Below are 22,520 nucleotides of genomic sequence, written 5' to 3'. Positions count from 1 at the left end.
GACCAATTCTCAGGCAAGTCTTTCCATACCCAGCAAAAGCAAATTTCAGGAGCAAAACAGAGAGAGGTAATGTCGTGGGTTAAAACACAAACGCATGTTGTCAGCAATGTACCTAAAGGGATTGCCGGACATACCTGACATTAAACATGTTTCGTTACGTCTATTTCTAAATTCATTTTAAATGTTGGCTTTTGGAAGTGTTTGGTACGTAGCAAAAACCCGCCCTGGGTGTGGTGACGCCTGCCCGGCTGCCTGCCACCATCCACACCTAGGGGAGCCGAGTGTGCCCAGTATCCTCTGCTCTGGGACAGCTGACAGCAAATTGACCTTTCTCAAATATTTTTTTTTAATATTGCTTGATCCTATCCTTATATCAAATTTGCACTGAATCTTTTAAACTATCACCCAATGGCTCTTTACATTAACAGGGTCGTTCTGCCCAGCCATGAACGAAGATAGCAGGAATTTACCTGAAATCATAATTTAAAAAATAAACACAAAACAGGTAACGTAAATAAAACCATTTCCAAAAATGCTTATCTCAGAACAGAGCACTTGCATAATTTTATTGAAAGGAAGGGCAGGAACTGAGGTGGTGATGTTTGGATTATAAATCACTCGGCAGATGGAAATGGGGTTTGGCTGGATCCAGCCACGACACCGGCTCCTACCTGCTTCGTGCAGAAACATTAAACTGGAAATGAACTCTGAAAGTGTATTTGCTAACAGACTAAAGGTATGGTTAACAGAGGGGAAAAAAATCATAGAATTTCGTATATTCAAAGCATACCTTGAATAATGATGTGTCCATGGGAATAGGACAAATGCAGCAACGAGACGGGCAGATCACAGCTAAACCACACCACGATCCATCAGAAAAAATATCCTCAAATCTCCCGATGCCGTAGCAGACAAGGGCTCCACTCTCATTCTGAGCTGGAGAAAAGCAAAAGCTTTCATGGTGCTGGTTAAACGCAACCAAGTCTCTGCCCGCAGCGGAGTGAAGACCTGAGGAGCTGTTCGTCAGGAAATTCATAACTGCAGCGATGTGCCAAGACCTACGGTTCCTCGTTGTGGTTCTCTTGTCACACGGAGAATCTGTTCCATTTCAGACTGGCAATAGAGAGGAACAAAACGTGTTATTAAAGAGGTGCCAGCAGGAAAGGAAAGCCGCGTACATGGAACGATAACATCCCAATTTAGAGTATTTTAATACATTTCAGGTGACATGCAGTCAGTTTTCTTAATCTTTTGAGTTGGTCATCTTGGTATCTGAAGTTAGAGCAAAACTCCTGCGTCTGAAATTCACCATCACATAAAAACTCAAGGGTAAATGAGACAAGTGGTGCAAGTCTCTCTGCAGGACTGGGAGAGCCCCTTTCTCCCCCAGGAAAAGGGGGCATTTGTTGAACCCCCCAATGGTCAGGAGCCTGGAGAGCTGATCATGTAACGCTGCTGATTTCAGTGCTGCTTCAGCCTGGGTTCTTCCTGCACATTAACCAGAGATACCGCTGAAGCAGATAGAGAATAAAAAGGAAAAGCTTAAAGCAAGGGTAATTACACCCTTAATGGGAGTTTCTCTGAGGAGAAGGGATGTTGTTTGCTTCAGCAGTGCTGCACCTGTTGCACTCACATGCAACTAGTGCGGAGTGCAAGACTGATGTCCTATTTTTGGTCAAATGCAGCTTCCTTTTTACTACCCTTAAAAACAAGTAAAACAGGCCTGCAGGTACGGACAGCCTAGGTTTTCCTGATCAATCATACGGTCGGTACGTGGTGGGCAGAGCAGAGCCCTACACATCCAGCTACAACTCACATGGAGGACTCCAGTAAAAGTTGAGTTAAACAGGGCACGTGCTGTTGGCACGGCAAGATGCGCCCACGTCTCGGATACTGAGTGGCAAGGGTATGTGTCTCGATAATGCCAGATTTTCTCAGCCGCACCTGACAGTGTGAAATTGCTGAGCGGTTGAAAGAGAATTAGCTAAAAATTAGAGGAAGCTTTAGAATCCTTCTAAACCAAAACAGTAATTAATCTTTCTCTCTTCCTGCTACAAATTTGTCATATAAAAGAATGAAAAAATTTTAAAATATTACTTGCTTGTCTGGGTTTTTATGTATATTTTCTATTTCTGTTTCATAGATATGCTGTTATGCTTATCTATTCTAAAGTGATACTGTCTATTAAAAATCTAATAAGGCCTACAGAAGCCTTTTGTTAAAATTAGATCATAACCAAACTCTGTTTAAGTCTAGCTAAGCTCCGTATTATCCATATTTGGGGAGTAGAACTAAGATTTTGCAGAAACATCCCAAAGTTTGATACCAATCTGTGTGAAAAGATTTTCTGAAGTATCTTCCACTTTCCCCAAGAAATTCAGAAAACTCGGGGTCTAAATTATTAATTGAACTGATGTTTATGGTTGATTTCATTTTAATAAGTTTTTGGTTTGAGAGCCTCTGAAAAATGCATCGCTAAGGTCCTTCGTGGTCTTTTGCCAATTTCACATCAGTTGTGCTCATGCTAAAAGGAAGAGTGAAAAAAAGCCCCTAAATTATCACAAGCAAAGCCATTTAAAACAGATTTTTAAATTGTAGAAGCTGTTAGACACCTCAGGAGCCTCAGTTCCCAGTGCCTGGAGATCAGCACGGCTGAGAGTTCAACCCTAGTCACTTCTGAAAATCATGTCATTTATTGCTAGAGGATCACAGCTGTGAGATGGTTGGGTTTGATTTTGCAGAGATTGGAGGGCTGGAGAAAAAGGAGAAGCTTCAGCCTTCAATGTAACACTAAAGCCTACTGTGTCTTTAAAACAAGACACGTACCCCCATTTTTTCAAGTTTCATGGTTAGGATTTTTTTGATAGAAATCTTCCTTCCATTCCCATTTGACAGCATAAAATACAGGATCATCTCTGAGAGCCTGAGCAGCTATTTTTTCTTCTGCGTTGCAACACGTTTTAGGATCACAGGCTACTTTAGGTTGGAAGTGACTTGTGGAGCTCATCAGCTCTGAACCCTACTCAAAGCAGGGCCATGTTGGAAGTTAGGTTTAGTTGCTCCAAGCTTTGTTCAGTGGGGTTTATGCATCTCCAGTGGAAAAGATTCCCCAACTTCTCTGGGACGATGCATCAATGTTTAATCGAACTCCCCGCTAATTACTTTTCCCTATGCTTAATTGGTTTCCCTTGTTGCTGTTTGTAACTCTTCCCTCCTCCTTTCATGGTGGACCTCCAGGAAAAGCCTGGTTCTGCTCAGCAATCAGGTCCCTCCTTCACCTTCTCTCCCCACGCGCAGCAAACCCAGCCCTCTCAAATGTTCCTCATACGTTAGGCGCTCCAGCTCCCAACCCTCTCGGAAGTCCTCTGGCCTTGCTCCCATATGTCAGAATTCTCCAGATGGAGTATCACAGTGCAAGAATCACTTTCATACTTAGTTTGCACTTAAATACACACACTCGGTCTTTCAAATTAACTTCAGTTTGTTACTACCTACCTCCACTTTGACCCACATGATGTCTGCGTGATGATTTTGAACCAGAAAAGGGATTTTCCACACCCCATTTTTCTAAAAGAGGCGCCGAGGAGGACCTGGCACGGCTAGCGGCAGGTCCATGTAGAAGCTCAGCAGCCGTTGCTGGAAGGGCATAAGGTGGCCCAGGAGAGCAGAAGGATTATGCCTTAAATAGCATTGCAGCTATTTGAGCTCCTGGAAGCTAGGCACGAGCTGCACTTCATCCTGCCCCACTGAACCAGGATCACTGGGAGCAGCTCCTTCACCTGGAGCTTAGCTGTGACTTAGAGTACCTCAGTGTACTTCAATATTTGGCTTTGTGGCTAACAGGAAAAGGGGAGTTACACCAGGCAGTTGGTGTCTAAGCCTTGCAGGTGATGAGTTAATGCTGCTTGGCTGGCAAGGATACTCCTGGAAACACATCACTCCTGCTTCTACATTAAAATGTTTTTCCTGGGCCATCGCGGCTTGAAGAGCTGAGCCATCTGACCCCTTCAACCATTCGCTATTCTCTCTCATAAGGTTCATACATACAAAGTTTCCTGCCACCGTTACTTTCTCCAGGGGACAAAAGCCACCAGAAAGGCCATCTCAAAGCAAGAAGGAAGGGCTTGTAGAGTTACTGTGAAGTGCTCTGGTACGGCACAACTTTCCTGACACATCCCAGAACTGTTGGACCTTGAGATCGCAGGACAATGCAGCGCAGAGCAACTATGTAGACAGATTGATTAATTTCACTAATTACCACTGCAACTTGAGAATAAATCTTCTCCCCGACCCGTGGTGATCCCCAGTATCAAACTCTTGTTTCTGTATTGTTCTTCCCCTTACACAGCACTCCCTCCCTACGTCTTTCCTTAACAGCAGTTTAGAATAACCATTTTTGTTCCATCCTCTGAATGATTTTTGCCTGATTTTGCCATGCGGTATAATAGTTTGCTGGAAAGTGGCAAAACAGTACAGGAAAAGCTTGATAATGTTCTCATAGCTTTAGGAGGCTACACATTGCAATGAGCTTGAAGCTTGAAACAAAGGAATTGCTGTTGGACTAAATGTATACATTCGTTTTTCTGCTTTGACAGTAATACACTTTTCCCTGCTAGACTCACTATATAAAAGTTTTATTGGCTCAGTGTTGAATATAACAAGAAATTGATTAGAAAGCATTTTCTCTTGCTTTTTAGGGGTTGCTGTGGGTCAGTGGTAGGCAAGACTTTGTGTGCATTTATTATTACTTAAATTTGGAGTAAAGGCTGTTCATCAAGTTCCCTGAGTGGGTAACATCTCAGAAGAATGGGTACATGAACTACAAAGAAATCTGTCTCTACACCTCCCATACAGTTACTGTAACAGAATACTAGTTAAGGCGAGAGAAGAAGTATCTCTCACTTCATTATATTTTGCTTTTAAGGAAAACTTAAATCTGTCATTCTTTTTGATCACAGAAAGCATAGTCCGTGCTGCATTATAATTTCACTGAGAGGAAAAAGCTTGGTAGCTTACAAATGTGTTTTGGATAATCCAGACAGGTTGGGATTACAATTCCTTGCAACGCCTGGGCTTTATGGATCCTTTTCCTCTGAAGGATTAACCTGTGACTTCAGGAAAAGCTCACAAATATATCTGTGTGTTTAAAATCAAGACAGAATTGTGCAAAGAAATTGCACAGAATACAAAAAAATACTGAATACAAACCGGGAATGGATTAATTCGGGCTTCTTGAGAATGCAACTATTGCACTGGCACTTTTTTCAACTGAAGATTTATACTAGAACTCTGAGGTGAGTTTCTTTTTATATAATGGCAATATTTTCCACTCCTTTATTTCTCCTTTGTTTCTAAGAGTGATTAATTAGTGACACCATTCAGGTACTTGCAGAAACATTACCGAACCCAGCCATTCTTTTGTCTTATAAGATTTTTGCTACACCTGCAGTGGCCAGAAGCACTTGCTGTCCTGCTTTTTAATCTCACCGGCATTCTTCAGGATTTCAGGGTTAGAAATTCCCATCACGCCTGCGACATTCCCTGATTTCCCTAACAACAAGCGTGGGATGTATTGCACAAATGTTACTAGAGCCTTCAAAGCCTCAGCAGCAAGGAGTAAAACTTGCCAAAAGTTTGTCTCGCATTGACTCACCGTGTCTCACCGTGGGGTGACCTAGATAGAAAGTGAAACGGTTGCAGCTGGTTTTCTAGTAGGGTTTAACAATGCCTGTGCAGGCTCTTCAGAAATTGTCCCACGTGGTTTGTTTACCTCTTTGTTGTCTTCTTGTTTCAAGATGGTTTCAGCTGCTCCTGCTCCTCTGTGCGCTGGCTCCCTGGTAAATCCTGCCTCTTCTGGATGACCTGTGCTTGCTGGAAGCTAGGTGTTTGCCATGCCCTGCGACGTCTTCTGGCCGGGAGCCACCCCAGGAGACACTGCGTGGCTACCTGGGCATTTCTGAGCCTCCTCGTTTATTCGCTCCACTGGGGAGAGGGCAGTCTTACTGCACCGCTATGCAGACTGAAATGTTTATTTTAAATATTTATGACAAATGTATCTTTTCTCAGGCTTTCTCTTTCCCATTTGGCTATGTCTGTTCATTGTAGTTCCACAAATATTACCTGGAGTTATCCATAATTTGCATTCGCAAGCTTCCAAGGCTTACAAGTGAAAACTCAAACTTGAAGTCATCACCTTTCTCTCACTTTCACCAGAGGCCTCATACCCTGTCTGCTCTATCCCACACCCACAATCCAGTTCCCACTTTTAACTCTCTTCTTCCTTTTTTTCGTAGCGAAGTTCAGAGAAATGTTGTGAACAGGTACTGCTCTGTCTGTCCTCCAGACCTGAGCCCAGGACACAAGAGGCTCTACACATCCAGCTCCAAGTTCAGTCAGAGAGGAATACGTAGTTAGACTCAGCTGTGTGAAAATATCCTCTCAAGATCAATTCAAAGTGAAACAAAAGCTCTCAGAGGCGTGAATGGCATTATTCATACAGTAAGAGTGCCTGCGGATCTGTAGTATGAGCCAAACTTCCCTCTTCTTGATTACTCAGCTTTCTCCCTGCGTTGAGCTGGTGCCTACTCCAAAGTGGCCTTTTCTCAGCTCTGCATTGCGCCCAAAACACGGTGCACCTGCGCCGTGCCCTTGGTGCATACGGCCACCCCTTGCCATCACACACCCTGGGCAGCTCACCCCCCAGCCCAGTACCCAGCGACTGGTGCATGTAGTAACCGTGGGCCAGCTGCAGCTCCTCACCCAACTCCTCCCCGTTCACACTGCCTAAATACACCCGTGGTGCTGGTTGCACAGGAAGGGCTGGTTCAATACACATGGACATTTATACCTCATAGCTCACCGGCCTTATTTAGTGCAACTAGTTCATCCTCTCTTATCCGTCTGCTCCCGCCTCTCCCATCATTTGAGTTCAAACCCCTGAAGTGGGGCTTTCCAGGACAGGATTTGGCAGTGGGTACCAGGCGTCGAAGTCCATCTCAGATGTAAATGCTCTGCTCCTCCTTCCAAAAAGAGTTTGACTGTGAACTGAAAGCACCAGCGTGAAGAAGCTGAATGTGCTAACAGGCAAACTTCTCCCATCTTTTCAGGGAGCGATGCTGAATCATTAGTCACTTAAATATGAAGAAATTGCTCAGCTGAGCATAGCTCGCGATATCGTTCCTGAGGAACCAATAGCTGGTACAACTGTGTGACTTTCCTGAAAGCAGGTCTTCTAAAGCGTTTGTGGATTTATCAAGATATGACTGTACGTGTAGCAAGGTATTTCTCAACTGGTCAATCAGCAGTGATCAGCAGCAATTTGGAAGAGCCAATACTAGATCAGATTTGCTGTGACTGGTATCTGCATAACAAAAGTGTCTTTTAAATACTATTTTCTTAAAGAAACCCCTTTGGCAAGGATGTACAGAAATTCAAAGCATGAATATGTTTTGAAATCTGTGTGTTGATTGCATAACTTAGAAGACTAAAAACTGTATTTCATTATTATGAATTTACATGCTGAGAGTGTACTACAAACAGTATCACAACTGCACTATTCATAGCCAACGTAACGCTTTCATTTTCATTTTGCCTTTTCTTGCAACCAAGCTAATATTTTTGTTTGTTGATGCACAGCAACATTGTCGAGGCTCTTGTCTTTCTGTGATTGCTTCCGGTCCCATTTTCCAGAAAAATGGAGCAAGTACAGAACATGCAACGACACTACTCTGATACAAGTGGTAATAAACTTCTCCCTGATTAGCATCACAGTTGGATAAAAGTACAGTCTTTCCTCCCAGGGAAAAGCCTCTAGGCTACTGTTGACAACAGTGATTTGGGGCAGGGGGATTGCTGCGAGGAGTGAGACCTGGGTTACCCCTGCCCAGCAGCTATCATCAGTGAGAGTGGGTGAGCAGGAAATCGTTCTCACAAAGCGGCCTTTTGCAAGCACCAGTTAAGGGGCAGCACGCCATCCTTTCGTTGCCCAAGCCTGGCAAGCCTTGATAGAGAGCACGAGTGGCCTGCACTGCTGGGGATGCTGATGAGATCCAGACCGGTGGTGCGATAAGTCTCCTGCCCTGGAGACATTCAAACCCACCCTGGACACAGTCCTGTGCCCCCTGCTCTGGGTGTGCCTGCTCAAGCAGGGGGTGGGATGGGGTGATCTCCAGAGGGCCCTTCCAAGCCCTACCAGTCTGTGTTTCGTTGTGATTCTGTAATTCTGTGATGGCATCCAGAGGAACAGCGTGGCACAGAGAGTGCACCGGAGCAAGAGGAGGAGTAGCAACCACAGGTGTCTTACTGCTCTAGAGGTGGGGCAGCTACCTGGTTCTACCCCAGCTGCTGAGAAGCACTGAGATTTTCTTTTTTAAGGGGTTATGGAAGGACTTAAGAGTTTGAGAAGGGAAAAAAGGCAGATCTGATGGTGTGCACGCTAACCCTCTGGTATACACACAGATAAAGGAAAACGAACCCCACTAAAGAAGGTAGAGTTTTGCTGGTAAAAGAGCATCTCCAGCAGAGGCTCTCTGCCCGGACACCTCTCAAAGCCTCAGCCTGTGCCCACACCTGAATTCACAAAATCCAGAGGGTCACCCCAGCAGCCCGGGTCACCTCGGTTCAGCCAGGCACCCCAATGCCAGGCTCCCACTCAGGCTATCCCACCATGATGGAAAAAACAGCGCTCTGCATTGGTAAAGGAGTCTTTCCGCGGGGAGACGCTTTGCTGCTGGCCACACGATGGTTCCTGCTTTCACCACATGAAGCCATTAGATGTGCCCTTTGCATGCCGGTGAGGACTGCAACTCCGGATCAGGCTGAAGCAAATCATATCAGCCTCAGAACTAGGTGGGCAGGGAAAATGTTGCCATTTTTAATGAGTAAGAAAAATTGTTATATCTGGGACACTAATCCAGAAGATGGCAATTATCAAGATTTTTTTTTAAGTAAGCTTGTGGCTTTAAGGGTATTTATAAATAAGTTACGCTTTGTGTATTTCCTGATTTCTTATTTTTGCAGTTGCCTCCAAATTTATTTTTAGCAAGCAGACCCACTTCCACCCTTGCGCTAAAATCCAGTAGATTTATGAAGCTCTGAAGAGGAAAGGGAGCATCTCTTACTGCTGGGGCAGTTTTTCGCAGTCCACTTTAGGGAAATTCCTTCATGCTGGCTTCTGAACTCTGAATAAAAGTTGTAAGAGTTTTTTAGTGCTCTGTGATTCTTACTTTATTGGTGCTTTAAGTGGTGGGATGGGGTTTATTTTTTCATTTTTTTAAGACAAGCTGGGGAGCTCCCAGCTCCTCAAAACACATTGATTTAAAAAAAAAGAAAAATAATCTTGTATTTGCCTCCTGAGCTGTGAGACTTCGGGATAAATTTCTATAGATTTGTAAACTTGGTTTTCATTATTTTCTCTGCTAGACTCTTCTAAATGACAGTGGAGTAAATCTCTCTCTTTTTAAGGCCTACTGTTATTTTCCAAAACTTAATGGTATAAATGCAATCCTTTAGACCTACCAATTTTATACTATTTGGCATTATCCCCTTCTCTTCACTTGCATATATGCTAGCTAATGACACAGAAGAAGCCCCTGGCCAGTCTGCCAAACCTACGCGTGAGTAACCAAACCAGCTGCCTTAACGTGACCTCGCTTCGCACTGTCGCTGCAACCTCTGCAAGATCACACCGTGTGAGGTCAGCGATGTTGCACCGCATCTGCTGTCGAGTCTGGCCTGTCAAACACCAAAAGAACCACCAATTCCCTCTGTGCTGACCATTTTCAACATTAAGTGACACCAAACAGGTTCAAAATGCTTTTGGTAGACCTTTTAATGTTTATGTTTCTCAGTGGGTTTCTCTCTTGAGACATGGTGGTTTCTGCGTTATGAATACACGTATCTTATTTAAGCTACGGATATCCTTATTATTAATTACCCTTGGGCAAAAGAATATTGCTCTTTTAGAACTCCACTTTGCTTTCAGATGCATCATTTTTGCTTCATACTCTATCCTGCCTGTTTTAAAAATCAACCCCAGATTTCTGCCTCTCTGAGCTGCGCTCGTACAGGTGGCTAACGGCTTTACTCAACCATCTACCTACGCTCGGTATAAACGGTGCGTGAGATGAATATAGACGTGTACGCACATCTATAGTGGTGAAGAGCAAATTTCAGCCTACGAGTTAAAACTGAATGTCTTTATAGGCACCTCAGTCAACACTAGATTTCTCATTTCACTAAGAATCCAAGACTTTATACAATAGGAAACATCTGCACCAGGTTCCCTTAAAAAGGTGATGACCCTTCCTGATGCCTGTGTTAACCTTCAGACGTACAGCACGCTTTCCCTCCATTTCAAACATATTTCTTGACGTGGATATTTTTGGTATAAAAGTCTTAAATCAGAAGCTTCCTGCTGCTTCCTAGCTGAAGCATCTTTCATCATTTTACCTTCCTGTGACAATTTTGGGAATCAGCTATTTTCATAGCTGCCTTTTTATTTAGTTTTCTATGGTGCCTGTTGCTGTTGGGCTTGAGATTTTAACTTAATTTAACTTAATCTTCAACTTTTATAATTTACATTCAGAGCTTTAAAGCTCCCAAGGAGCTATTCCATACTAGATTTCAGGTTTCGGCTGATAGGTTTTGGTGACCTTAAAGAGGAAAATGTGCAGGCTGCTGGTCCCCTGAACCCTTTGAATAACTTGAAATAGAAATGGTTTGGAACAGCTGATACATTTAACTCCAAACATTAGGCACTAAGCATGCTTAGTAGCTACTTTGATCAAGCTCTTTTTCCTGACAAACCCCCCTTTGAAATGAATAGGACAGAGGTTCCTTTCACTTCAATAGGAGTTCTCAGACATAGGGAGAAAGGAGGACTTCATAACCTTTAAAAAGACTCCCCTAGTCCATTCATGTATCTCCTGGAAAGCTCAGCACTTTCCCTTGTGCTGAAGTTACTAAGCCAGCCTCCTGGCTACTTTTAGGCTCCCTTCTAGTGAAGCTTTGCTTAAACATGAGATCAAAACACTCTCTAATGAGGCGGCTGCTGCTGCTGCTGGCGAGGCAGGAATCCTGAACGTACAATGGCTGTATCAGTGACATCGGAAATATTTGTCAGCGTAGATTCGTCAGTCCTAATCGCATCTTCTAACCCTCGGGCAGCACGTACCTGGCACGTTGCGGAAGACAAAGACAATTCTTCTATACGCTCCCTATCTCGATTATTTTTGTTGTATATTTACAGTGAGGTCATTAGCACCCTAATATTCTAGTATTCTTTCAACACCGTACAATTAATTAAGGTTTCAAACACCCCACGAGGCTGAATGACACCATGCCTTTCCAGAGGCCATTAGCCACTTCTGGAATCCCTGTTCCCATACCGCCCATGCTTTCTTTTTCTTTAATACTTCTTGTACTTGTAAGGAAACATCACACAAAATAAAGAACTATTGCATGCTCATGACATATCATATTGCAATAATGTGCAATACTCAAACATTCAGTTATATTCAATACTCTCAATAATGAGATTTCTTGACATAATTGTCCATAAGTGATGTTTCTGCTTGATGTAAGACTAATGCAGTGAGATGTATATTATTAGAAAAACAAAAAATCAAACAAAAAAATGATTTGCAAAAAGACCACCAGAAATGACCCAGGCTTTAGGCAGCTACAGCGAGAACAAGCATTCCTCATGTGAAATGTCACTATGGAGAAGCAGAACCAAAAGCAAGGATGAGAAAAAGCACCTGAGCCTATATAACTGTATCATTTCCACTGATACATGTGTTCAAATGAAATTTGGATATTTTTGGTCTATCCAGTCTGCAAACGTGCACATTCAAACCTGTTACCTTATATAGAAAAACACAAAGACACGTCAGAACTCAACTACTGAATAATTTCGTTTGAGACATTGCTTCCTTGATTTAACTCAAAAGTAAGTTATTTTATCTATAGGTCAGGTACAGCTCGTAATATTTTTACAGCTGAAATTCTTCAGAAAACCTGTAATATTTTACAAGATTAAGAGATCAGGTTATGTACTGAAAAGATGTATGGTTCCGGCTTAAAGCTAAGCTAACATAAGTTAAAACTGTAGTCCTCCCCATGTTCAGCTCCGTGCGATGGCTTTTTTGACTACATAAAAAACCTCAATGTCCTATGGGGCACCATTTTAAAAAAATTGCATTGCTTGTAGAAATAAAATAATGGGATGAGTTCAGGACTAAGAGCCACCTTGAGGGTAAATATGTTGCATTTCTGTTCTTTTTTTTTTTTTTTTTTGTTTAAGCAGTGAAAAAGAACAGAACATGCACACAAAGGGAAAAGGTTATTGTTATCTATTGTTCTGTTGTGCTAACTGAAAAAGCAAAAAAATTCTTACGGCAGTGTGTAAAATGCCTCCTTCTTGCTAGAAGGGAAGCAGAAAGAGGAAAGTCCTTCCTGCCTTTTAGCTGCTTGAGGAAGTACTTCAGGGGGAACTGCCTGTTCGATGCAGCTACCCTAACCTTTTCAAATGCACATTATCTGTACAGCAGGGCCGTAACCGAATGTAATGGTGTAATGGCATTTGTACAGAAAATATGAGCTGAAGGTACATGAAGCTGAAGGTAAATAATAGCGAGACTGGAATTCGTGCCCCCCATACACAGCTTGTCAACAAGTGTAGGGGAAGCTCACGCTTCAGTACAACTTTAAATGTCTGTGCTAAGATGTGAAGCTGGGTCCTGGCAGGTGAGGTTGAATTCAGTTCAGCATCTACTTTAGGCACACATTGAAGCAGTTGATGAACAAGACAGCTTTGGTGAGGGAACATTCACAGAACTCCTCCTTTCATAGAATCATAAGATTATAGAATCTTTAAGGTTGGAAAAGACCTCTCAGATCGTCAGATCCAACTACCAACCCAACACCCCCAGGCCTCCTAAACCATGTCCCCAAGTGTCATGTCTACATGGTTTCTGAACACCCCCAGGGATGGTGACTCCCCCACCTCTGGGAAGCCTCTTCCAATGCCTGACCACTCTTGCAGGGAAGATTTTTTTTCCCAATATCCAGTCTAAACCTCCCCTGACGCAACTTGAGGCCGTTTCCTCTTGTCCTGTCGCTTGTTACTTGGGAGCAGAGACCAACCCCCCCCTCACTTCAGCCCCTCTCAGGCAGCTGCAGAGAGCGAGAAGGGCTCCCCTCAGCCTCCTCTTCTCCAGGCTAAACCCCCCCAGCTCCCCCAGCCGCCCCCCAGCACACTTGTGCTCCAGACCCTGCCCCAGCCCCGCTGCCCTTCTCTGGACACGCTCCAGCCCCTCAAGGCCCTTCTTGTCCCGAGGGGCCCAAACCTGAGCCCAGCATTCGAGGTGGGGCCTCCCCAGGGCCGAGCACAGGGGCCCCATCCCTGCCCGGCTCCTGCTGGTCACAGCAGTGCTGACACAAGCCCGGGGGCTGGTGGCCTCCTTGGCCACCCGGGCACTGCTGGCTCATGCCCAGCCGGCTGTCGGTCAGCACCCCCAGGGCCTTCCTTCCACTACATCGGTCATCAAAATGTGAACCTAACTCCTGAGCTGCTGAGAACTCTAGTAACTATACTTGCTACCACCTTTATCTTGCCAAAACAGCATGACTATATTTATTTCAACTTTCAGTTTCTTCGAGTTGTTGGGATTAGCTTATTCAAGAGAGTTGCAAGGATGCACAAGTCACAGAGTCTCCAGCTCAGGAAGAGCCCATGGCTTAATTGACTTAGGATCTCCGTATTGGTGCTGCACAGCAAGACTGAGATGCCAAAGCTCGTGCAGAAGTGCATCGTAACTACTCTTTGGAAAATGGCAACTGTCTGCTGCTACCGATCAATTGTGAATCAGTTTGAGGGTACTAAGCCCATTTTGGATGTTGGAAGTTTGGCCACATCTAAAATGGTGCTGAACTATAAATTTTAAGCTAGAAACTAAGGAATGTTTAAATGTTTGCATGTTAATTCTAATCCAAGTCAAGAATTGTCTGTCTTTATGAGTAAACATATTTTAAGGGAATTTTAAATAACTGCAATCTATCACAGTTCTGTTCCTTGTTCTTTTAAACTTTTAAAGCGTCATTTGTTCATATGACTATTATTGAACATTATCCTATTGCTTTCACAGGAGCAGCTAATACAATTTCTAGATCTCTTTCTCAAGCTGATTTGGGTCCTTGGCTCATGAACGTAGTATTACTGCTGCTTCTTTTTCCCTTTTCTGTATTACTTCACTTGTTTCATCTTCTTTATCTCTCTCTCTAGCTGACACAGTTCTTTGTTCTTCATCTTGTAAATGATAAATGATGTGTTTATCATGAACAGGAGTTGCATTTGCTACATAAAACTAAAAAACAAATGCAGCAGGTAACTAAAAAGGAACAGTAATTCAGAGACTGAACCTGTTTGGTCAAGTTTTGTTGTTTTTTGTTTTGTTTTGGCTTTAAACGAAAAAATTGAATATTAGATACAGTTGGCACTGTGGTCCGAGTGGTAACATGGTCAAGTTTTGCCTGCCTAACAGTTCCAATTTATTTCAGAGACAGAAGATTGCTCTGACAACTCCTGTAAGAGCTCTAAGGTAGAAGTGAGAAAAAGCCGCTGGCCTGATCTCAGGGTGTCAAAATTATATGGAAGCGATGAGGTATTAAAGGTCTTTGATGAAGGGCTTTGCAGACTAAAGTCTATACATTGAACTGATGTGGGCAGCTCTGGATCGGTAGAGGACTGTGGCTTTGTCCACGTGTGGACAATCGGGATTATTCTTTGCACGTTGTGTGCCCTGTTGCTGGTTAGTGCTGTACCCTGTGGAAGAGGGCCGAAGCAATCAGGAGCGAGGCGCTTCTCCAGGAGGAGAGCATCACTGAGCACACGGACCGCACAGCTATCCCAGAGCAACTCCAGGCCTGCGGACACGTCTTTAACAAACTTTTGGGCGCGGGAAGCACCTTATTTTGTGGTACTCAGAACTTCAGCCCCTCTTCGAGCGTGCAGAGAGGAACACAGGACGGGGCTCTTGACGGAAAAATTGAACAGGTGCGAGTGTGTTTGTGAAGTGTTGATTTGCGACAATAACTGCAAATTATTACTGTTTTATTAAAAGTGTTAATTCTCCTGGCGGCTGCTTTCATCGCTAAAACGTTCAGAACAGCTCACGATGCGAGCCATCAGCCCGCGACGGGCGCTGAGAAGACCGCCCTTCCCGCCTCGCAGTCACCACACGGGCCTCTCGCCACCGGCTGGTGACCCTTGGTGTCTTGCCAACCGGCTCCGGGGCAACGAGGGAACGCCGCGGAGACGGTGACTTCCCCCACTTCGCCTCTCCTCGCCTCCCCGTCCCGTCCCGTCCGCCCGACCCGTCCCGTCCCGCCTCAACGGCCGCCTCCCCCCGTCCCTCCCTCCCTGCCTCAGCCTCCCGCCCTCGGCTGCGCGCGCAGAGCGGCTGCCCCTCGCCTCTCCTCCCTCCTCCTTCCCGCTCCCCCCCCCGCGAGCTCTCGCGGTGGCTGTCGGGATCGCTGGCCGCTTTGGTTAATGTCCGCCATGTTTGCCATGGCGCAGGGAGCGGATCGAGCGAGCCCGGCGCGGATCTAGGGCTGCGGGGCGTGAGCTGTGAGCTACGGGCGGCCCCGCGGAGAGCTGTTCCGGGGCGGCGGGACCCTCCATGGTGGTGCGGGCCGGGTGCGGGAGCGGCTGGGAGGCGGCGGCGCGGCCGCACTGAAGGCCCCCCCCGCCCGCCCGGCCCCGGGGTGTTATTGTGAGGGGGAGACAATGAGCAAACTCTCCTTCCGAGCCCGGGCGCTAGACGCCGCCAAACCGCTGCCCATCTACCGCGGCAAGGACATGCCCGACCTCAACGACTGCGTCTCCATCAACCGGGCTGTGCCGCAGATGCCCACGGGGATGGAGAAAGAGGAGGAATCGGTAAGGGAGCCGCGCAGGGGGGGCACCATTGTTTATCAGACACCCCCCTCCCCTCACGGGAAATAGGCCATCGGCATTCACCAAGCGCACTACGCACGCTCCCCACCGCAGCGCTGCACGGTTCTTATGGGGCCCTGCGCAAAGAGCGCAGCGTAAACTGCTGTCCGACGCCGTAAGCGGGCCCTGCTCCGCCATCTTCTTTGCGTCCCGACTCGCGAGTGTTTTGATTAGTGTCGGGAGGGGGGGTTGGGGGGGGGAGGCCTTTACGCTAGCGTAAGAAGGAGGAAGGCGCAAGATGCGTCTCTGAATGAGCAAGCGAGCGGGGCGGCCGCAGTTGGCGTAGCGTGCCTTTGCTGCCGCCGCTTCCCCTGTGCCGGCGAGCGGGGACGGGAGCGGGCCCGGAGCCGGAGCGGGGCGCGGTGCGGTGCCTGCCCGCCGGAACGGCGGTGCGGCTCCCCCGAGGACGGGGAGCGGAGGAAGTGGGACGCTGCCTTGCTCCAAACGGTGCACATGTGTGCTGGCAGGGCAGGGGGCCCGGAGGGGGACAGCGGGCGGCTTCGGCTCGAAGGGCTCGTCCCCCTCATCCTCGTCCCCTAGGAATCCTCGGTACTTGTAAGGAGTACGCGTCCTGCTTGTGCTTCCCCCCCCCCCCCCCCCCCCAAAAGAGCTGTTTTGTGCTGTACTTCAAACTGCATGTGCAGTATGATGTACAGATGCATCAGCTGGACGCGTTGCACTGCGTTAGGCTTGTAAGTGTTTAGATGATTTCCAAATAAACCGGCAAGTGTTTAAAAAAATTAGATGCGTGATGCATGTCCTTCTGGTAATGTTATGGCGGGGGGAAGCTTTTGTCCACTTAATTAAACATAAGTTTCAATTTTTGACAAGCAGTAGGACAGCACCACTTTGAAAATGCTTGCCCACAGTTCTGGCGCCATTTGAATGTCCTGGTCTGTCCTGCTGATCTTTAAACATCTACTCTTGTGCTCTTTAGAGTTGTGTAAGTCTTAGCTATAGGCTTGTCGCCTAATGTGTCTGTACTTTTATGCAGAGCCGATAGTAAATGCACCCTCAAGAATTTCTTCAATGAATCCGTGTCTCCGCCTCAGCCAAACCTCTATGCCTGTGGATTGGCTTTTCAGAGGTTACAGCTGTCAAAGGAGGCTCCATGCCTTTCTGATTGGTTTTCTCACTTGGCTGTTGATATTAAAAGAAATCCTCTGTCTCACCGTTGTGGGTTTTTTTTGTTGTTTTCTATTTTTTCCCTATTTCCCCCGTTGTTTTACAATGTGTAATGCACTGTGATGAAAACCTCCAGTACTTCCCAAAGAGTAAATTTCTACTAGAATCTGGGAGCGTATTTAAAAGCAACGATCGCGTGGTAATAACGAAGCAATCTGGGAGAGTAATTTGGTTTTCTCAGTCTTTAAAGTCTCCTTGCAGGGCTGTATTTGCATTTAATGTTTAGAAAACATGGCTGCTTTTTCAAAATGATAGTGTTGTTTTGATAAATCATGTTTTAAATAAACTTGTTAATGGAAAATTCTTGTAAGAGTGCAAGCAAGCAAGCTGCTTGTGGACTGCTTAAATGACCGTGAAGGTTAGATTTATAATTCACTAAAACTGCTTAGTGTTATACTAAAATGTTGCTTTCCTGTAAGAATGAGGTTTATTTTCTCTGCACTGAAATGTGGCTGTATTTGATAGATTATGTAATAGTCTCAAAATGAAATGGTCATTGGAGCGATATATAAGCATAGTGCTAGACACATCAGCCAGACGAGATGATAAACTGCCCTATTAATAGGTTGTTTAGGTTATTGCTGTGTAGTGACAGTTTCATTCATGGAGCAGCCCTTTCCCCAGTGTTGCACAAATGATGCTTTAATGTAAATTTTTGTGGTAGTGGTATGTAAAGCCCTTTTAGGAAAGGCTGTTGTAGATGACAGAAGTGAAATATTTTAGAAATATCTAAACAGCTTTCATTCGTAGTTGTGATTGACTTGATGTATTTTGAAAGGGACTTTTGCGGGGGAGAGAGAGACCCACATATTCATTTCTGACATCTCAATTACTTGAGTGTCTCAAGGCCTTTTTTTAGCCCAGACTTTGGTCAGGAGCACATCTTGTGAAAGGTGTTTGAACCCTCGGGGTGGCTGCTGATTTGCATTTGCTGTGCAAAGACACAAAGCTGACAATACTCTGGCTTCAGTACGCTGCTGTCCCTGCTGTGCCACCCTGTGTGAAGCCTTGGTGAAATCAGAAAGGTCTCGTAGTACAGTGTGTCATGGGGTCAGATATCCTCCAGGCCTGACTTTCACTGAAAATAACTATGTATTCACAGATTTGCGAGATTTAAAATGAGTAAGGTTGACATGTCTGTCTGACCTGTTCTTTACAACCTAGGCTTGCTACCACAGGCATATGATTTGCTTTGTTCATGATTGATATTTTGTATATACAAAAATGCAGATATTGGTCCACTTGTTTTTAATATGGGTTTTTTTGTTTTGGTTGTGCCCGCCCCCTGCCGCCCCCCCCCCCCCCCTTTTTTTTTTTTTAACTGGCTCTATTGCTTGGAGCGTAGAAAGGTTTAAAGCCTGGGGTTGCGGGTGCTGAATGATTGTCACTCATTCCTACTACTACTACTAAAGTTATTTGGACTGTATATTAAATTATCATACAGTCACTGCAGTCCCAGACTGGGCAACGATATACACTGCTGCTCATCTCACTACAAAAAATTATACTACCCAGTCTGTCAGTATAAGCATCTTCATTAGACCTCTTTTTATTTGATCTTGATGAATATTCTGGAACAATTTCTATTAGAGATTTATATCCACTTGCAGCATTTTACAAATCAGCAGTTCATTTTTTCTCCCTTGGAGATTCCAGCTGTGAAAGATTTAAACTTCTGGTCTGTAGCATGTTTATGTTAACAAGTATTTATAATTTACCCTAAACTAAACCTGAAGAAGAAAATATTGTGGGTTTGGTTTTTGTTTTGGTTCATTTTGTTTTTGTTTTGTTTTCTTTCTTTAAGCCCTTGAGAGAGAGATTACTGTTAACAAAAGGACATCTTCCTGCTTTTGCTTAACTTCAGAAACTGAACATGAACATTTCGTACTGGTTTTTTTTCTGATGAATGAGAGTTCTATTTCATAATGCTAACGAATTGTTTTGGCTAGAAGGGGGAAAAGTTGCAGAACAGATAAGCCCTGGTTTTGTTTCTTATCGCATAACTATGTGTTTTTTATGTGAATACCTATTACTGGAGGTTGCAGAGTTGCATGTTGTTGGGGAAAATCATGCCTAATAACGAGGCAAATTCAGGCTGAAGGCTTTCAGAAGTAAATTTACTGGAGTTGTTAGGAAGGTAAAAGCATGGTGGTAATTGATGATACCTAGATTGCCTGGTCAAAGCTATCTGAACGTTCATCTCAATTCTGGTTTGAACGTACATTCATTTACAGCTGAGTTTGACATCACATGACAAGGCTAAGGTTAGAGAGGAAAAAGTGCATGAATAGCAAGTTAAGGACATGGTTTAACATTATTAAAATGCTGACAGAGTATGAAGGAGAAGTGACTTTCATTCTCAGTCCTTGAGTGATCACCTCAGGATGATCTTTCACTGATTGTTAAATACAGCGTTCAATTTTGAGTATTTGGGCAGGCTGCAAGTAGATAAAAGAAATTTTTTCTTGCTTTCTCTTCTGTTCCTACTCTCTCCGTCCCTTAGTGAATTCTGTTTCTTTTGTAACACTGGAAACTTGAAGTGTTCAGCATCTGGCTTTCAAGGCATCCCGGAGCTAGTGACACTTCTGAAACAGCAGTATGCGTTCCCCTTTTAAAGCAGGAAGCGTTAACTTTGCACGAGTCGTAGTTTTGTGTTTGGGTACTTTTGCTGATAGGGTGGAACATACTGAATATTTGTGCTGATAAAATGAACTGGAAGACTTCAAAACACTTGCATACCCACAGAGATATCATTAATTTTATGGCAATACTTACTTGCCTTTTTTTTAAAAAGCTCGTTATGACCCAGTCCTATGTCAACATTTTCTTGCATGTATTCTTACACCTAAACATTCTGTGTATGTGATTTTTGTTTATAAGATCTAATAATGGTCACTTAATCTTTTCTTGGAGGGGCTCCATCCTGCATGTGTGAGCAAAAATACATTGGTGTTGGTTGGGCACTTCAGGGGTGCTCTGCTTTTGCCCCTTTTGTCTATTGCTGAAATGGCACACATTTTTCCAGATTATGCTTTTTAAAAAATTTTTATACATACATGGCTCCCCATGTGGGCAGAACCTATTCTGACTTGAGATTCTTATGTCAGATGTGCATTCATAGCCTCAAAGTTGATTGCAAACGTGGGGCTTTGTAGAACAAAGAAGAAGCCAGGACACTGGTGTGTAAAATAGAAGGTCAACAGAGGATAACTTCAGTTCAAGCCATGCAGATATTCTGTAAAATGAAAGTTCCTCAAAAAGACTACAAAAGTTTAAGAAACTTAGAAGATTGTACTTCCATGCAGAAGTAAGTGAAACTAAGCACACTTCACTTAGGAAAGAAATGGGATCTATTTGATTAGAATCAACTGGCTTATGTGTTGGGGAAATGCAGTTCCCTGTCGAAGTTTATTTCTCTGTTTGAGTTTGGCACCTTTATTTATTTACTTATTTTGGGTGTGTTTGGCAACTGCTGGGATTGCTGAAGTATGTTTGGTAGTAGGTAGCATAATGCTGTGTTGTAATCTTTATTAATGGATTTTAAACTTAGGTTCTGTTTATGAGACCTTTTCCCCTGCCTTCAGGTCCTGTATTTTTCTCCCTCCCTTCGAGACCCATTGCATCATGCAGTGGTGTCCCTCACAAGTGTGTGTTTCAGCTCTGTTTCCCAGACATTATTTCAGTTTTCAGCTGTGATCCTCTATCCTTCCTGTGCTTTCACCTGCAAAGTATTTTTGTGGCTAACAGAAACTTCCTTTCAGTCCACCACTGGTATTTTGTCATGTGCCCTTCGATAATAGTATGTCAGTCTTAACTCTGGGTAGGTTGGATTGTGTTGGCTTGACACTGTGGTGGGAATGAAAATAAGCTGTTGATGAATGTGGACCTCATCTAAATGCTAGAGTAGCTGAGCGTAGTTACCTGGTGAACTGTTGAACTGAGTAGCCTTTGTTTTAATTTGTTCTGGCTGTATTTATGTGGCTGAAGTTAAACAATGGAAAGATTTGCTCTTAAGCCTCAAACTCACTATCAGTTTATTAGGGCTTATCACATTAACACCTGTCAGCGAACCTGTAACAATTGCTTGTGAGTATAGGCTTAGCCTGTGACAAATGTCAAGTCATTTATCTGGGGGTGTGCTTTTAAGATACGGCTGGGCCAGACTAACTGTGGCCTGCAGCTAGTAGGGATGCTCTGCTTTTCAGAGTGCTGAGGCCCATCTGACTCGATAATGGGAGGTAAAAGCCCACCAGGGAAAAATTGAGCATCCTGTGCTTTATGAGAAGTGGTAGGAGCACGTGGGGGTAGTGGACCAGGGAATGGAGAAGCATGAGACTACTACACTTTTGGTGTTGTCCTGAGGTTAGATGGGTTCAGCCATATCTTAAAACCACACTCTTAATTTAGATAAAGTTGGGTTTTTGCTGCAGGCTAGAGTGGTATGCATGGGGTCAGTTAACACCGGTCTGTGAAATCCAATCCGTCCTAACTTGTTTGGGTGCCTGAGTCCATAGTAGAGAACAATGGTATCTGCAGGGATGTTAATTGGGAGTCACACCTCAATTCATTATGTGGGAACTTTCCCTTATAGGTAGGTTTCCTCGGGATGAGGTGGAATGCCGTGATGAAAGCTTAGGAGAGCATTTTGCAATCTGCCTTTCTGTACTCTGTCCCTCAGCTCTGGGATGTCTCAGATGTAGGCAGCAGTGCTTCCTTTTCCTTCAATTTAAGGAAACCTTGGAAAGAAATATTTTGGGCAGCTTTGGTTGTGCTTTGAATTACGTGGTGCCAGATTTCATATGGCTCCTGCTTGACAAAACTGAGCAGTAGTCAGCTTTGTGCAATTTCTGTGTTGATTGAGATCAGTTGAGATGTCCCGTTTGAGTAATTGAGATCAGCAGATGTTAAATCTGCTTATATGAATCTTGATTTTAATTATTTTTCATAAGAAATATAATTTTGATTGGTGCTTAGACATTCACAAGCACAAGGTTATTTGTAATTTATTTTGCCAAAAACCTAACAAGCTATGCCTTGTTTATACTTATTTGAACAGTTATGTGACTTAGCATATTTATCATTCTATGTGTTCAACTTTTAAAAAGATAAATAACACATGCAATATTTACATAAACAAAGTTACAGTCAAATCTTAGGTCTTGCAAAAGCCATTGGCGGTGAAGATTAAGTGTAGAACTGGAATTTCTCTAAGTAGAGGAGAACTGAACCAGAACTGAGTTACTGTGTATGAAAAGGAGTAAGAAATAGAGAAAATAATTTTTTGAAACTAAAAGTTATATCAAATAGGCTGCCACAATTTTGCATTTAATGTTGACTA

At 44.1% G+C, this 22,520-nt stretch overlaps 2 protein-coding genes across 2 annotated transcripts in view; one reads left to right on the top strand and one right to left on the bottom strand.

Moving 5' to 3' along the window:
- The window catches only part of ORC4 (origin recognition complex subunit 4), a 445,415-nt gene that overhangs the window by 182,110 nt on the left and 240,785 nt on the right, over positions 1–22,520 (bottom strand). The gene's annotated exons all lie outside the window — the stretch shown is intronic.
- The window catches only part of EPC2 (enhancer of polycomb homolog 2), a 49,729-nt gene continuing 42,729 nt past the window's right edge, over positions 15,521–22,520 (top strand). The window contains exon 1 of the mRNA XM_064450967.1: positions 15,521–15,940. Coding sequence (XP_064307037.1) covers positions 15,788–15,940 — 153 coding nt within the window. The 5' untranslated portion in view covers positions 15,521–15,787. The remainder of the gene's footprint in view (positions 15,941–22,520) is intronic.

This window comes from Phalacrocorax carbo, chromosome 5 (genome assembly GCF_963921805.1).
Source record: "Phalacrocorax carbo chromosome 5, bPhaCar2.1, whole genome shotgun sequence".
Taxonomy (NCBI): domain Eukaryota; kingdom Metazoa; phylum Chordata; class Aves; order Suliformes; family Phalacrocoracidae; genus Phalacrocorax; species Phalacrocorax carbo.
Note: the sequence above shows the minus strand (reverse complement) of the source record. Positions and strands in the feature narration are given on the sequence as shown.